This window comes from Mesoplodon bidens (assembly GCF_964165515.1).
Source record: "Mesoplodon bidens genome assembly, chromosome: 8".
Classification (NCBI taxonomy): domain Eukaryota; kingdom Metazoa; phylum Chordata; class Mammalia; order Artiodactyla; family Ziphiidae; genus Mesoplodon; species Mesoplodon bidens.
The window spans coordinates 74,015,631-74,033,574 of record NC_138165.1 but is presented as its reverse complement, the minus strand read 5'-3'; the positions used below and the strand labels follow the sequence as shown (position 1 = coordinate 74,033,574).

Sequence of the window (17,944 nt, the reverse complement as noted above, 5' to 3'; positions counted from 1 at the left end):
CCATTTCTCAAAAAGTGTATATTTATTAAAACCACACTAAATTAGTAACTCACCAGATTATATTTTATAGTTTTATTTATGTTATGATTCTTCCTTTTTTTTTTTTTTTTTTTTTTTTGCGGTATGCGGGCCTCTCACTGTTGTGGCCTCTCCCGCTGCGGAGCACACGCTCCGGACGCGCAGGCCCAGCGGCCATGGCTCACGGGCCCAGCCGCTCCGCGGCACATGGGATCCTCCCAGACCGGGGCACGAACCCGTATCCCCTGCATCGGCAGGCGGACTCTCAACCACTGCGCCACCAGGGAGGCCCGATTCTTCCTTTTATCATATGCTTCCCCAGTTCCTCACAATCTACTTCCTTTACATGCAGTAATCTCATTTTTATTCTTACTGTTTCGATGAAATTAGTCAATGTGGTTTACATGAAGCTGATTTACTAGACTTTCTGGCTCCCCAAATGCTATCCTGTACATGGTTTTTTGTTGGCTTTTGGAAAGCTAGGAGAATATTAAGACATTCATCACTGCTAACTACAAAGGAAAATGTCAATACTATTAATTTTCATTTCTTTAAATAATAAATTATATAACCAGTGAATCAGCTGACCTGTCATATCAACAAATTGCAGTACTCATTGACATCCTCATTTGTATTATTCAATTCCACTTAAAAAAGCAACTGTTCACTTAATGGTAAAGACCCATACTCACAGAGATATCTACATACTCTGAGAAAATGTAGACATTAGGAGAGTTGGAAAAATAAATTGAACAAAATATTCTAGTTGTCCACTGTTACTGCTTGAGTAAAAGTATACATAATTATTTCAAAATTTACTGTATTCAGAATTTAAGTTGCTAAGGAATATAATATAATACTTCCATTCTAACAACAACAGAAAAAGCCGAGCTTAGACGGTGAAAGCAGTGTATTTTTTTTTAAAGTTTTTCTGCACATCAGTGATAATATAGGGTAGCGGCATTCTTTCCTCTGTAAGCCATGGTCTGTTCGATGAACACATGTCATTCTTGCTTGACTTGGCAGTGTGGCCTTAGCCAGGACCAAAGTATCCTTTAGGCACAGGGCCTAGGGCCCATGATACTCCTAGGGGTTCATGAAAATGTTTTAATTTCTTTTAAAATAAGAAAATAAATCAGTCTGTATTAGATTTGTAATTATACCAAAAGAGTTGTAAAATACAATTTTTTATATTTATTTATGGAAGAAGGGACCCACGAAGTGCCAAGGGCCCCTGAACATCATAATGCTGCCCAGCTCTTAGATGCTGGAAGTACCTCCCATTGTTGAGGATCATTATTAAACTGATGAAACATCTCCCCCTTGGTGGCCCTTTTAAAAATGAATTTTCACTAGAACTTTAGCGTTAAGCGTCAGAAGTTTTCACTTCAACTATTAAATATGGAAGAATATGAAATGCTTCAAACTCTTGCCAAATACGGCTTCTTCCTTTAAAACCTTTTATTAAAATTTTCAAAGGTTTTTACTTTGTTTTCTAAGCTAAAGACTGTTCTGCTAAATGACTCTGCATGTACCATTGACCTTCTCCCCTCAATATTTGATAAAGAAGTTTCTGTTCATGTTTTATATTGTTTAATTAGAAGTGATTAATGAGCCGTTTCCTAATTGCAGCAGTTTCATCTATAAATATCTTTTCCCCAGTTTGTTTTTTAAAATTGGACATTTTAATCTGAAAATATGTTGAGCTACCAAACAGATCCAATATTACTTTCCATAGTCATTCTCTTTTTAAAGTGTATTTGAGGGAGCTGGGGAATTAGATATTCAAGCTGAGGAATTTTTGTTTGTATCTTTTTGTTTGTTTTTAAATCAATTGAAGTTAAACTTAAGGTTTCATACTTCTCTTGCCTACTCTGCACAATACTTCAGCACCTTGTCTTATAACTTTTTCTTATATGTTTCCATATCTCCTCTAGAGTTGTTTTTGGATTGGTGGATGAGTGTAGACCTTAACGCTACTCACCAGTATTTCTGCTTCTCCTCTCCTGAGTACACTCGAGGTGGGGACATTGTGGCCATAAACCTTGCTTTGGCCAGTAAAATGTGAGCAGAAGTGTTAGGGCAGAAGCATCTCACTACCAGTGTGAGATTCTCCAGGGCACTCCCCCCTGCCACCAAAACTGTGGAATCACATGTGGATATTTAAGTGCCATAAACAGGCTGCAGTGCTGAGCCAGCACAGGGAGAGTTTGTTGCCTGGACACCCAGATGACTTTGCTGGGACAAGAAATAAGCTTTGGTTGTGTTAAACCACTGAGATCTGGAAATCGTTTGCTACTACAGCATAATTCAATTTATCCTAAGTGATTAACTAGTTACCATTATCTATATTATCACACCCATAATCCTTAATATAGAAATAACTATTAGCATGCTCTTATATCACTAGCAACCTCAAACCCTTCAATCTTGCTGTTGCCAGGTACTTTCATTTCTAGTGGTAAATCGTTGACGTTAGAATCTACATATTTAAAATTAATATATGACTATTATGCCTTTAAAAGAATGACTTTCCAAAGCAAAATGGTATTAGCATGCCAGAGGAAGGAACAGTGCTATATGAGGCTAATAGTTGGGCTAGTACTACATAGATTTTATTTCTTTGCCACCTCTAAGTCATGAGATATACATCTCCCCTAGGAAAACCAGCAATTGTTTGATCTCTAGTTTACAGTATATATTATTTGTCAGCACAATTTTTTCTGTCTACTTTCTACTGATGTCCCTTCAAAACCAACTCCATCCCATGGTAAGAAGCCACAGATGCCAGGTTATCTAATGCTCTAGTTTGGAAAAATGTAAAAGATGCTCACTGAGTCACCAGTAGGAGAAATGAGACGGGTTTGCACCTTCCATAGAATTTAATAGTTTATTGTGTTTTATTGACAAAAGCATATCAGATGGATAAATACTGAGGTGTGGAATGTTTTGAGCCCATTTACAAAATGAAGAGCTTCTGGTCACAGTTCTCTCCTTCTGGACAGTAAACAAAAAGCAAATTGATCAGCTTTCAATAAGAAACTTGTCAAATATAAGTTAATATGTTTCTCTGACCTCAGATAAATCCTATAGGAACTTGCAGGACACAGAAGAACATACATAGGTGACCACAAACTTCTTTTCTGCCTTTGGGAAGATGGCTGCCTAAATTAGTCTATAATTTTTGTTACTGACAGATTTCATTTTATAAACCTGATGCTGGCATAATCAGATTGCAGAAGCAAACCCAATTCCATCGCCTTCCAAACTGAATAGCTTGCACAGCTTCATTTACTTCAGGAGTTACTGTTCAGTCTTGGGAGCAAGCAGGTCTTATTCAGTTTTAACATTAAAAATGAGACAATGAAACTTGTGCTCACCCTCACGCAGGCACCCCTAACTGGGTTCTCTGGCGCTAACATAAGAATCAGTTTCCACCAGCCATGTTTGCATGAGCGCAGTGGACGCTGCCAGCCTGAAACACTCACAGAAGAGGGGCCGTTTAGAACTCAAACTTCCTAAAAGTAAAACCACGCACTTAAAAGCCATGTGCTTTCGTTGTGTTTGTAAAATTATAATTTAGTGAAGAAGTTAGCCTTGAGAGGAGAGAGGTTATTAAAAAAACATTTTGTTTTCCTTTGTTAATTGTTGTTGTTTTTAATCTAGAAAAGACAGCCACAGGAAAAGAAAAATAGGGAAAAGGACAAGGACAAGGCCTGAGACAGGCAGTTAGGATATTTTTAGTTTTCTGCCATAAACTTGATATCTGTGCCCATTCAAAATATCTGAAACATGAAATAACTTATCAAGAAATGAAACTTGATGTATAGATGAATTTATTATTCTGTAATTTTTGTTTAAAATTTCCATAATTAGAATCCCACGTTCACAAGAGAGCATCCTAATTTATTCATTCATTTGTTCAGTAGATATTTATTGCACAGGAACAATATAGGAGTAATCTTGTTAGGTAGATCCATGCCAACGTGGCACTTATACATGTGTTATTACCTTTCTATACCTTTCCATAGTTTTTAATTATTTTTTAATGACATACAGTTGATTTACAATATTGTGTTAATTTCTGGTGTACAGCAAAGTGATTCAGTTATATATATATATATGCATATATGTATTCTTTTTCAGATTCTTTTCCATTATGGTTTATTACAGGGTATTCAATGTAGTTCCCTGTGCTATACAGTAGGACTGTGTTGTTTATTTTTTATATAGTAGTGTGTATCTGCTAATCCCAAACTCTTAATTTATCCCTCCCCCACCTCCTTTCCCCTTTGGTAACCATAAGGTTGTTTTGTGTGTCTGTGAGTCTGTTTCATAGATAGGTTCATTTGTGTCACATTTTAGATTCCACATATAAGTGATATCATATGGTATTTGTCTTTCTCTTTCTGACTTACTTCACTTAGTATGACAATCTCTGGGTCCATCCATGTTGCTGCAGATGGCATTATTTCATTCTTTTTTATGGCTGAATAGTATTTCATTGTGTATATATGCCACATCTTCTTAATCCCCTCATCTGTCCATGGACATTTAGGTTGGTACCCCATCTTGGCTATTTATACCTTTCCATATTTGAATGAATCTGTTGTGGAGGGATTAAAAATTTTAAGTACAGGTATTTCTTCCCTGTTTCTCAGCTCCAGACCCTCACACCCTCAGTCTGTCTCTCTTACTCTTTCTCTCTCTCTCTCTCCCCCTCTCTCCCTCCCTCCCTGTCTCTCTGTCTCTCTCTCTCTCTGTCTCTCTCTCTCTCACACACACACACACATACACACACATCCATACCAGGACTGACACTGTTTTTAAAGTATTGTGACAAGTCAGTGAGTTTTACTTACAAACCTTGTGTGGATAGAGGTTCTGGAGAATGCACTGTTAAAATTTGGAAATGTTTGTAACTTTCTCCAGAGGAGACCACCTTTTTGAGACTCTTGGTATCTGCAGATTGCTCCTGCAATTCGCCTTAAGTTCAGAAAAGTTGTGGGGTGGTGGAATTGCTGTCCTAATTTGGAGTGTTGTGTGTACACACAATTCCATCCTCGGATATAAGTAGGTGTCCAGTCAGAGAGGTTCTGAAGCTTTCAAAAACTTCTTTGTGCTCTTGTCACTTCATTACTTCTCTTCCTGGGATGTTTAGAAATTGGTTAAGCTAGATACAGGGATACTGGTTCATTAAACGTACCTTTATTACTTGCTTGGCTCACACCTAAGCCATCATCCAGAGATGAGTGGTGTAGACCCTTCATCAGAAAGAAGGAATGATGTACCTGAGGCTGTACATCAGCCATACTGCTTTCTACAAGTCTACTCCCACAGCAGTGCCTGAAAGGGACCCCCAAGCCCCAAAGTTCTGCTTTTTCTCAAGCATGCTCCCAGAAAATGCACGGGCCTATTATCAGAAAGTTTACACGACGTAGTTTTGCCTGTTTCTTGGGAGTATGGCTTCTCTTTCACAGTGCTTTTCCTTTTCTTTCTTTTTTCAGCTGTATCGATCTTTCTTTGTGGTATAGGATTGTATAAATCACGCTAGAATTTCTACTTCTGAGCTGTGGACTTTGGAACATAGTCAAGTTTTACTTAAAACTTAAGTAAAGAATTAAGGTTTTTTATATTCTTCATCTAGGATATGTTGAATACTCCTTAAAAGGAAGAAAAATGCCTTTGAATTCTGGTGTCACTAACCACCCACCTTTTATTAATTAAATAATGTATAGTTTCTTTCTACATAAAAGGCAACTGTACAAAGTGATGCTTTTGACCCTTTACCGATGTTTATAAATACCAAAGCGAATGTAAGGTCCTTTGTTATAAAACACCTCTGAATGTGAAGTTTTTAAGGTTTTAGGCAGATTTTGAATATTCCTTCAAACATATTCTTGTCCCTTTCTAGATTATTCCAATGCTGCAAGAATTTATAAGCAACAGATTGGGACGTGCATTCATTGAACCACCCCCGTTTGATCTATCCAAGGCATTTGCGGATAGTAACTGCTGCACACCACTGATTTTCGTACTCTCTCCTGGAGCAGATCCCATGGCTGCCCTTCTAAAATTTGCTGATGACCAGGTACCTTAAACGTCTATTTTTTTTTTTTTCCTGCTGACCTGCTTGTGTCAGTAACCCATGGACATTCAGACAGGGCCTTCTCTTATACTGCTCCCATAACTCAAGGCCTCTTCCAAAGTGGCGTTCAGGTGGTAACTGCCCTAGAAATAGACCAGGAGGTCACAGACACCATATCTGGAAGCTGTAGATGAATCAGGATATAGGAGAAATGAATTCTAGACAGACATTCCCACAGAGTTCCTTAAATAAACTTGAATAGAAATTAGGGGCTAATGGGTTTTTTTCCTCTGAACTTTATGCAGTAACCAAATTAGTTAAGATGTAATTATTCAGAGATCTGGAGGAAACTGGGGCAAGTTCATCTGTCTATTCATAGTTTTCTTTTCAGCTTTGAATTTTAGGAGTTGCTGCTTGATAGCCAGACTCTTTCATCTCCTTCTCATATTAAGTCTTCTTAATTTTTTCCTGTCCCTTATCTCAAGAGTCAAAGACTCTACAGAATTTTTCATTTATTACCATGACTGTTTCCTTCATGAACTGACTTGCTTTTTGTCTGTTTATTGGCTTCTTAATCAGTAAGAGGTTTCTAGTGCTGTATGTACCCAAGAACCTTTGAGGGATGCTGCATGATTAAATTTTAATATATTTAATATTAACATTTCCTGTGTTGATAATATTGATTCTTCTTTAAAATGTGATTTAAAATAACATCTTCACTATTCTTGTACACAGGGATATGGAGGATCAAAACTTAGGTCTTTATCTCTTGGTCAAGGCCAAGGGCCCATAGCTATGAAGATGTTAGAAAAAGCTGTCAAAGAAGGAACATGGGTTGTTCTTCAGAATTGTCACCTTGCCACCTCTTGGATGCCAACCCTCGAGAAAGTTTGCGAGGTAAAAATGCAAGCTTTTTTTTTTCCCCTGTACGCGGGCCTCTCACTGTTGTGGCCTCTCCCGTTGCGGAGCACAGGCACCGGATGCGCAGGCTCCGGATGCGCAGGCTCAGCGGCCATGGCTCACGGGCCCAGCCGCTCCGCAGCATGTGGGATCTTCCCGGACCGGGTCACGAACCCGCATCCCCTGCATCGGCAGGCAGACTCTCAACCACTGCGCCACCAGGGAAGCCCCTGCAAGCTTATTTTTATGAGATCATAGTCCCCCAATATAATTAGTGATGTACATGCCATCTAAGTAACTCCATTCCTGTCCTGTAATTTGAGGGTTGCAGGATAGTGGCTGGCATGGCTGGGTTACAGGGGAGATGAGCTTACATTGGGAACTAGAAGACCATGGCCAGGCCTTGCCAAATCTCTCCTACTAGAGGCAAGGGGTCATCCTGTGGGTCAGAAATATCCTTAATCAGAGGAGCAGCCTCAAAGATAGGAATAAACCACAGGGTAGACAGAAACCAATTTACTTTTTACAGCAGTGGACCAAAAACAACAAAGAAAGCTTTGCAGGGGGAAATTAGTGTGGCCCCTCTAAACCAAAAGGCTTCAGGATGTAACTTTTCTTTAATTATACTTCTCACCCACTTAGCTAGTGACCCTGCCACAGAGGATGAATCTGAAACCCAAAGAGCACTCCTCCCACCCTCCTTGCAGTGGGTCACGGTACTTCCTTATTTTTGTGGGCAGAAATTCCAGGAAGAAAATCCCATGTAGCTCAACTGAATAAACAGAAAACCTGGCAATGGATTTCAGCAAACAAAGAGAAGAATGTGTCCACGTAATTACCCGTGACTCTAGCCCTCTCTTCAGAGTCCCTCGAGCTACTAAATTGGTATAACTTGCACTATCCAGACATCCACCTGACACTTTAAGGAATGTACTATACTTTCCTCTATGCCACTTGTCACCATTTTGTTTTGTCTGTATCTCCCACTAAAATGTAAGTGCTGTTTTTTTCTCCGGTTTACCTCTAGCACCTTGAATAGTGCCTGGCTCATGGGACATAGTCAACAAATATTTCCTGAGCTGGTGAATGAATAAAGCCTTTCAATGGCTTCCCACTGCATGAAGACAAAGTTCATGCCCCCCCCCCCGCCATGGCTTCTTCTTTTGACTTTCGCCTGCCTCTCAGGTTTCGTCTCAGGCCACTTCCCATCTTGACTTCTGTGCTCTAGCCATTTGACCTTCTTTCACTTTCATTGGGAGGGCACACTTTCTCAAGAATGTATGCTTCCACGATAGATGTTATTTCTATCTGCAAAACTATTCTTTAATATTTTTTGCCTTACTAACATCTTCTCAAGCTTCAGGCCTTATATTAGAGACTTTGTATTTGTGCCTGTTTTCTCATGGTTCCTCTGTCTCTAGGCTGTTCTCATGACCTGTTGAATTGTATCCTATACCAATTAGAGAGTCATCCAAGAGGGAAGAGCTGTCCCCAGTGGATGGTGAACTTGGCCCAAAGTCCCATGAGTTATGCTACCTAAGTCACTGGGCAAAGGGCAGCTAGTAGGAGGAAAAATGGTACCTTCACCATTTATTAAAAAATGTAGGTGCCTTAGCATCCTTCCAATTCCCCTACCCACCCTTTCACCAGTTGAGTGCTCAAAAATTATTTTACTGATAAAGATTTGCAATTTAAAAAACATAGATACCACTGACATGGACAATTGGAGGAGTTAGCAGTAGGGAGTGGGGCAGAACAGGAGAGAGGGAGAGACCCATGATAATTATTCCAAGGCCCAGTATAGCCTTCATGACAGTCATAGATGAGCGTTCTGTCATCCTCCGCAGTGCAGGCCTGACTATCCCCGTAAACAAGTAGCGCTAACAGTGATGTGGTTTAGTGCTTCAGGATACACCAGTTCTTCTTTCCTTTCAAAATGCTCTTTTTTTTTTTTTATCCCTACTTGGTTTAATATTGATTTATCTGAGTGTGTTGCTTATTCTCACAACCTGGCTACAGCAAGAAGGCATCACTCTTAATCTGGCTCTGGGGCAGAGAAGTGTTTCTATAAATATTTCAGCAACATCAGTGAAGATACGAGACTTTTTGGAATGTCTTATTTTTTATCGTGGCCAAATCTGAATTATGTAATGCCTTTGTAAACTTTACAGTCATGTGATTTAATTTTTAAGAGGGAGAGGGACAGCAACTCTGGGCCTTCCCAATGAAGTATGTTGCTTCCCTGGCAGAACCAGTTTTTAAGGCCTTTGCCTTAAACTGCAGCAATAAGCCCTATTTTGTAAAGATGCTTCCTCCCACTTCCAGCCCATCCCATGCACACATGATTGAGATTTTCCTTGCATTTTATGACCCTTTTGGATCTGGTTTCTTTTGTTGCAGGAGTTAAGTGCAGAAACAACACATCCAGATTTCCGAATTTGGCTGACAAGTTATCCATCTCCAAATTTCCCTGTGTCTGTACTGCAGAATGGAGTGAAAATGACCAATGAAGCACCGAAAGGTTTACGGGCTAATATCATTCGATCATACCTCATGGACCCAATCTCTGACCCTGAGTTCTTTGGCAGCTGCAAAAAGCATGTTAGTAATGGCTAAGTCTTGCTACCTCTGCCCCATAAAGCAATTCAAGTGGCCCCCAGTGATCCTGGATGTGTGTGCTGAGTAAAACTGCAAATTAAATAGGCCTCCTGCACTGTTGGTTTTGATTACTGATTATTGACTGTACTGAGTCAATTTTATTAATATTTTATTTTATTTTACCACCAGCCTCATTCCTGCTCAGCTGAGATCTAGCGGAGTGTCATTAATTATGCAGCTTTCTATTTAGAAAGTCAGCCGTAAGCCATTCCCAGTACAAATCTGCAAGGTTGGAGAATCTTGTTTCAGGATATTAACTGAGCCCTTTGCTATTTGGAGCCATATCTTTAAATTAACACATAAAAATATTTCCTCCATATAACTGTAATGAGAGCCAAAAGGATTTTACTCCCTGGTTGATGGGCTCATAAGGGTCTTTTTGTTTAGTGTCACCAGGCAAGCAGGGAAGCCACCCACTGCTCTCATGATTAGAATTCTGTGTGTGAATGTCTGTGACCTAAAATTGTTTCTCAGTGTTTTGCCATAATTAAAAATGGAAGAGTTTCTTTTTAAGAGGGGTTATGAACCTTGGTAAGTTTTTGCCATTGAAAAGCTCACACTCTTGATGTTGGGATATGTTTTAAGTACACATCAAAAGAAAGTATTAAGAATAAAGAAGTACTTTCATTAAACAAAAGTCTGGGGTACTAAAAAAAGGGGGGACCTGTATTTAAGATTAAGTCCAACCTTATCTTAAGCATCCAAGACCTGCTGTATGACAAACTTTTGCATGATTTGGCCCAGAGAGAGCAGGTTACTCCCAGGTAGGTGGTGAGGGCATTTCTGCACCTGATAGCTGGAGAGAAGCCCTTTTGCAAAAATTTACTCCCTTTCTTCCAGATCCAGAGGGCTTTCCAGCAGTAATCACACAGATTGGAAATCCAGACGTTTATGAACCAAAATCCAAACCCAAACCAAAATCTCAAATGCCAAAACAGTACACCATAATCCTTTGGTTTTAACTTTTTATTTGGAAATAATTTTAAACTCACAGAAAAGTTGCAAATATAAAAGTAGTACAAAGAACAGCCCTATGCCCTTTACTTATATTTGTCTCCTGTTAAGATGACCAACTGCAGGTAAATTAGATATGTCACTGCCCTTTATTCCTAGATAAGTCCTTCAGTGTATATTTCTTAAGAATAGAGATATTATCTTATCCCATTACAGTTATTATTTTAGTAAATTTAGCAAGTATACACTATTGTATCTAATCTACCCAAATTTGTGTTTGTGTCCCAAATTTGTCAATTGATGCAGTGATGTCCTTTGGAGCATTTTCCCTGTTCACCATGGGATGGGTCCAGGGTTAGTATCACATTTAGTCACCATGCCTCTTTGCCTCCTTTAATCTGGACCATTGCCTCAGCCTTTCTTTGTCTTTGATGGCACTGACATTCCTGAAGAATTCATCCCCCCCCACGTTGTTTTTAATAGAACATTTCTCACTTTGGGCTTGCTTGATATTTCCTTGAGATTAGGTTCAAGTTATGCGTTCTGAGCCACAATACGACATGGGTGAAGTCATGTCCTCAGGTATCATACTGGGAGGCGCACGGTGCCCATTTATCCCTCACTGATGTTACTAATTTTGATCCCCCCAGACGAAGTGTGGTCTGATTTCTTCACTGTATAATAACTGCTTTGCCCCTTGCAACTAATAATCAGTCTGTGAGGAGACATTTTGGACCATGCAAATAGCCTGTTCCTCATCAAAATCTACCTGGGACACAGATTTAGTAGCCAGTGATGATTCTTGCTTGACCCACTTATTTCCACTGGTGATTCCAACTCCAGCACTCCCTCCACATTTGACACTTGACATGCTATTGTCAGCAGCAGCCCTCCCTTCTATTCCATTTATTTATCTTTTATTGGTGTGGACTCATGAATTCCTTGCATTTTTTCCAATGGTTTATAATTCATTACTATTCTTAAGTCTTTTGCTCAAGTTGTCCCAGAATTGGTCAGTGGGAGCTCCTTTTGTACTTGTTATAGGTCCCATTATTATTATTATTATTATTATTATTATTATTATTATTATTATTATTATTATTCCTCTTTCTGGCAAATGCTGCTCCAGGCTTATCTGTATCCCAGTCCTGGAACCAGCCATTTTTCTGAAGAGCCCTGGTTCCTGTTTCATGGGGAATGGTATTAGAGACCAAGATTTTGGTGCTAAACAAGTAACATTTATTATCTGTGGTTCGGGTCTTTTAAAGAGGACTTGGAAATATATACATGTACTCACAAATACATATATGCAAATCTGTATACACACATATAGTATGTACAAACAAGTCCATGCACACACCTCATATACATGTTTTAGAAGTAATGAGTTCCTAGCAATACCTTCAATTTCAGTCCCTCTACCCAGGGTTCTTTCCTGCTTTTCCTCATTCCATATTTGCACATCATCAACACATTTTACTAATTTGCTCAATTCTCTAATATATCGAGAAGAGTTGCAGAATTAGCACAGCATGTTTAACTTTGCTTCTCCCACCTTTGTGGTCAAACTTATGCTACTTTCCTCTTGTCTCACACTCTCCCTTTCTATTTTATTCCATGGGGGAAACTTTCCCCCCTGCCCTTGGATAAAACTTTGGGCAGTCTCATGGCTTTCCTGGTTAGTGTCAGGTAATAAAATGACCTATAGTCATTTTAAACTGCAAAGCCAGTCTTGATTCAGAAATCAGAAAGTGCAACACAATATATTAATCAATATTTTAACTTTTATTCAAAACATAGGTTTCAACTCTCTAGCACTTCGCCTTGGGCCTGTAGTTGGTGGGCTTCCTGCCAGTAGGGAAAGAGAATGGAGTTGTCATCTTTCCTTTTTTTTAATTGAAGTATAGTTCATTTATAATACTGTGTTAGTTTTAGGTATACAGCAAAGTGATTAAGTTATTTTTTTTGTAGTCCATTGTAGGGTATTACAAGATAATGAATGTAATTCCTTGTGCTATATAGTAAATCCTCACTGCTTATCTATTTTATGTTTAATAGTTTGTATCTGTTAATCCCACACTCCTAATTTGTCCCTTCCTCCCTCTCCCTTTTGGTAGCCATTAGTTTGTTTTCTATGTCTGTGAGTTTGTTTCTGTTTTGTATATAGATTCATTTGTTTTATTTTTTTTTGATTCCACATGTAAGTGATATCATGTAGTATTTGTCTTTCTCTGTCTAACTTATTTCACTAAGTAGAATATTCTCTAGGTCCATCCATGTTGCTGCAAATGGCAATATTTCATCCTTTTTTATGGCTGAGTAATATTTCATTGTATATATACACCATATCTTCTTAAACCAATCATATGTTGATGGATGCTTGGGTTGTTTCCATGTCTTGGATATTGTAACTAGGGCTGCTGTGAACATTGGGGTGCATGTATATTTTTGAATTAGAATTTTCATTTTCTTCTGGATATATACCCAGGAAGTAGAATTGCTGGATCATATGATAACTCTAGTTTTAGTTTTTTAAGGAACCTCTATACTGTTTTCTGTAGTGGCTGCAACTATTTACATCTCCACCAACAGTGTACAAGGGTTCCCTTTTCTTTACACCCTCTCCAGCATTTGTTATTTGTTGTCTTTTTGATGATAGCCAATCTGAATGGTGTGAGGTGATAACAGCGCATTGTGGTTCTGATTTGCATTTCTCTAATAATTAAGGATGTTGAGCATCTTTTCATGTGTTGTTGGGCCACCTTTCTTTTTTTTTTTTTTCTTTTTTCTTTTTTCTTTTTTTTTCGCGGTATGCAGGCCTCTCACTGTTGTGGCCTCTCCCGTTGTGGAGCACAGGCTCCAGACGCGCAGGCTCAGCGACCATGGCTCACAGGCCCAGCCGCCCCGCGGCATGTGGGATCTTCCCGGGCTGGGGCACGAACCCGTGTCCCCTGCATTGGCAGGCGGACTCTCAACCACTGCGCCACCAGGGAAGCCCCACCTTTCTTTTTGTAACTCCTCCTGCACATGATAGCTGCTGATACTGAGTGCTCAGTTCAGGGCGTGTGCAGGGGTGAGTCAGGAGGGGCAGAGGTTCCTCTTCTGGGCTGCTATTGCCTCGAGCTCTTTGGACTTGGCGGAGATTTAAAGCTGACTTTTTTGCCTCGTGAGGTATCTCATGGGTTCTCCTTCAGCTCCCGTGCTGGACTTCTCTGTGACCCCATCACCTTTGTCAGTGCCTCCCCTTCAGCTGGCTGTTCCTGATTCCCCTCAGCTTTTGGTTCTCCAGGCTTCGTTTCATACAGGCTCTTACTGTTGGGGTTCCTTACTCTGTGACACAAGTCCTCTTGAATAGGAAACCATTAAAATGACCACTGGCTGACATTCCTGTTCCAGCTCCCTGTCTGCTCCTTGGGATTCACATCAGATTGGCCCACCATCTGAGGGAAGGCTACTGATTTCCCTCCCATAGTCCACGACCCTAGGCCATAGACTGCTCTACTCTTCCAGGCATGAGTTTTGCACTGTCCCGCTCCATCCCAGCTTCCGGGCATGTGTATCAACCCCCCAAGGGGCCCCATTAGTTCCTTCTCAGTATCTTGGACCCCACACTCCCGTTTCCCTTGGAGGTGAGGACAAGGGGACTCCCAGCACAGCAGCTCTTCTCTCCAAGGAAACCTCTTCACAAATCCTCTCTCAAGCTCTATTTTGACCATTTTTATATCCTTCTTGTGGAGGGTACAAATGATTAATATATTGCATCGTACTTTCTGATTTCTGAATCAAGGCTGGCTTTGCAGTTGACAGTGACTATGGGACTTCTCTTACCTAAAAGCAACCAGAAAAGCCATGAGGCTGCCCAAAATTTCAACCCAAAAGTGCTTGTAGAGCTTCTTAATTGGTTTGAACTATCTCCTTTGAAATTTCTCCATGGTGATCTGGGACCAAACATTGGAATTCATACTCCTTGCCTCAGGATGCTTAAGTTGAAACCCCCCAAATCCTCTAAGGTAATGCTAAATTAGACAGGCTTACTATACTTTCCAAAAACCCGGTGTACATAGAAGCTATGTGTGTCAACTGAACATGTATACAAATAGGCATAGCCTAAATAGCTGGTAGAAACAGTTAATTCTGTTTTAGTTTTACTTTGACATGGGTATATTGATAAGCAAAAGGAATTAATTACTTTCATTTTAAAATATGATAAGCATAATGCAATATTAGGGGAAGAAATAATGATGTTACACCATTTCTTCTCATTACAGGAGGAATTCAAGAAATTACTATATGGTCTCTGTTTCTTTCATGCTTTGGTACAAGAGAGACGGAAGTTTGGACCCCTGGGATGGAATATTCCTTATGAGTTCAACGAGACTGACCTAAGAATCAGCGTACAGCAACTCCACATGTTCCTGAACCAGTATGAGGTACCATAAAAGTCACAGCAAGGACATTACCTGTTGTGCTGTTTATCACGTTGTTTGTACAGTGAGCAGGGACTTCTGATTAATTTCTTTTTTTACAAAATGAATAGGAGGATAGTTCCCAAAAGCTTACTAAGTAGGACTTTATTATAACAGAATATTACAACTGCCATAGTAGTAGTTAGGATGTCAGTTTGTCTGTTAGGAACCTGTATTTTATCATTTATTTTGACACATAAACATCAACCAGTGTCCAAAATGAAAAAAAACAAACAAACAAAAAACAGACTGATTGCCCTCTGTTCTGGAGCATGACTTTATTTTTAAGGAAATGTCACTGTAGTTTTATTCCAGAGTTTGGGCCGTTTGTCCCGATCAAACAAACTACTTAAGCCATTGGTGTTAACTTGAAGTATAGATTCTGGGAAGAAATCCCACAATGTACATTGAATCCTCTCTCTATAAAAGCAAAGGAAAAAACAGAACAAAATAAATATTGAGAGCTCAAATGACATATCTAAACTTAGGTGAAGAACATTTGTCTGGTCTTCTGTGTTTCTTTGGACAAATTTGTCTTCTGTACTAAAATGAAATAAGTTGAGAAGGCCTTTGATTTTGCAGCATTAAAATTTGGTGAAACGTTCAAAAGAAGCATAGATTTGATGAATTTCTTTCCTGTAATAATATTTATTTTAAAAAGATACTAAGAATGGAGGCAAAAGCTATAATGAAACAGTGCATGTGGAAGTATTTGAGCTAAAATAATCACACTTTTGAATACAAACAAAAAGAATGAGGAGCTCCTTTCATTAGCAATTTGTTCACAAACCTGTAGAATATATTCTAATTTATTATAGTATGTAGTGGAGTCAATTAAAAGTGTCAGCAATTTAAAATTTAGTAACCATAAAATGAAACTTTGCCAAACATTATAGACAATTTTACTTTAAAAATTAAAAAACAGTGAGACCATATTGAAAAGTACATTCTTCAGGAAAATATCGGAGACGTTATTTGAGAGAGAGAGATGTCTAAGAAGTTAAAGTACATGAATATATACTAAGAAAAGTTATTCTGCTTAAACTCTTAATCATTATAAAATTTTTGCTTCAATTTCTTATTTTAAGTAATAATCTTATTTTAAAAGCAATGTTTGAATAAAACTACTTACAGGCCTGCCAATATAAAAATAGTTATATATATATAATATTATATATATATATATATATATATATATTACTCTAAAATTCCATAATACTAATTATCTTTAGTGCCCACGTTCACTCTCAAAGTGTTACAGTTTGGACAGTAGTTTATTTGGTCGCCCTAGCTTTTTAAAAATCTGAACACAAACAAGGAGGTAAGCAACTCGCTGGATGTGATTAAGGAAGGTTCCACAGAGGAGCAGTTGCCTGGGACTCAAACAATGAATAGAAGGTTTTCAGGTGGATGGTGTAAAGAAGCAGCAATAAAAAGGTTAAAAAAAGTACCAATAGGTGAAAAGATTTGGTTAAGCATAAGTGATTTGGAGCATCCTTGTATGCCATGCTGATTTGGGATTATTATATTGTTATTGGTCTGCTTTTAGGAGAGTATTTGCATTTTAGAAAGACCACTCTAACAACAGAGTGGAGAGCAGATTAGAGGGATTTAGATGACGCCAGTTTAAGATGATATGAGTTGAATTGTGTCGCCCCCCAAAAATGTGTTGAAGTTCTAATCCATGCTACCTCAGAATGTGAACTTATTTGGGAATGGAGTTGTTGCAGATATAATCAGTTAAACTAAGATGAGGTCATACTGGAGTAGGGTGGGTCCTTAATAGAACATGACTGGTATCATTATGAAAAGAGGGGAATTTTGGTAAAGGGAGAGGGAGAAGTCTGTTAATGTTAGTTTTGTGGTCTCAGTTGGTGGTCCTACCACCACTCATTAATCCAGACAGGGAATAGGTATCAGGAATTAATGGGTATATAATAGCAGGTGGGTTAGTGGAATGGGGGTGGGTGAGTGGATAAATAATTCAGTCTTGTACATTTGATACATCTGGGGTGTCTAGGTATAGATATCGATGGTATCTGGTAGGCTTTTGGCATATAGATATAAAGCCCAAGAGAAGAGAGTGAGCACAAATAGAGAATTGTGAATTGTTAATGTGTAAGGAGAAGCCTGAGAACACCTGAAATTTAAAAGGGAGGCTGCGTAGCGTAAAAACGAACTAAAGCCTGGGTGCTGGTGAGCACCCAATATCAACGGTAGGAGAGAGGACAGGAGAAATGGAAGATGCAGACCAAACAGCCAGAGAAAAAGGGGGAGTGAGCATGCTGAGTAAAAATGGAATATCAGGAACTGTCCATCCTGGCAAATGCTACAGAGAATCTTTTAATGACGTGTGGGACTGACTGAACTGGTTCCTTCTATTAAATGACAATTGAGCAGTACTTCCCGTTCCTCCAGCACAGTGATCATATAGCAAACTGCACAAAACTGCTACTCACGCATGACATATAACCCATCAAGAAATACAGAGATTCTTTGTGGAATGTGATTCACAGTTCCCTTTGATACTAAATCGAATGTAATCCTTCAGCAATCAAAATTTTGTTCTTTTTTATTGAAGTATAATTGACCTACAACATGATATTAGTCTCAAGTATACAACATGATTCAACATTTGTATTTACTGCAAAATGATCACCACAATACTTATAGTTATCTGTCACCATAGAGTTAAAAAAATTTGTTTTTCTTGTGATGAGAACTTTTAAGATTTACTTCCTTAGCAACTTTCAAATTTGCGCCACAGTATTATTGACCAACGTCACCATGCTGTACTTACATCCCCATGACTTATTTATTTTATAACTGGAAGTTTGTGCTTCTTAATCTCTTTTACCCA

General features: G+C 38.9%; 1 protein-coding gene across 1 annotated transcript in view; it reads left to right on the top strand.

Moving 5' to 3' along the window:
• Nucleotides 1-17,944, top strand: part of DNAH7 (dynein axonemal heavy chain 7) — a 243,288-nt gene that overhangs the window by 199,775 nt on the left and 25,569 nt on the right. The window contains exons 54-57 of the mRNA XM_081242420.1: nucleotides 5,933-6,109; nucleotides 6,842-7,003; nucleotides 9,407-9,607; nucleotides 14,887-15,048. Of these exons, the coding sequence (XP_081098546.1) occupies nucleotides 5,933-6,109; nucleotides 6,842-7,003; nucleotides 9,407-9,607; nucleotides 14,887-15,048 (702 nt within the window). The remainder of the gene's footprint in view (nucleotides 1-5,932; nucleotides 6,110-6,841; nucleotides 7,004-9,406; nucleotides 9,608-14,886; nucleotides 15,049-17,944) is intronic.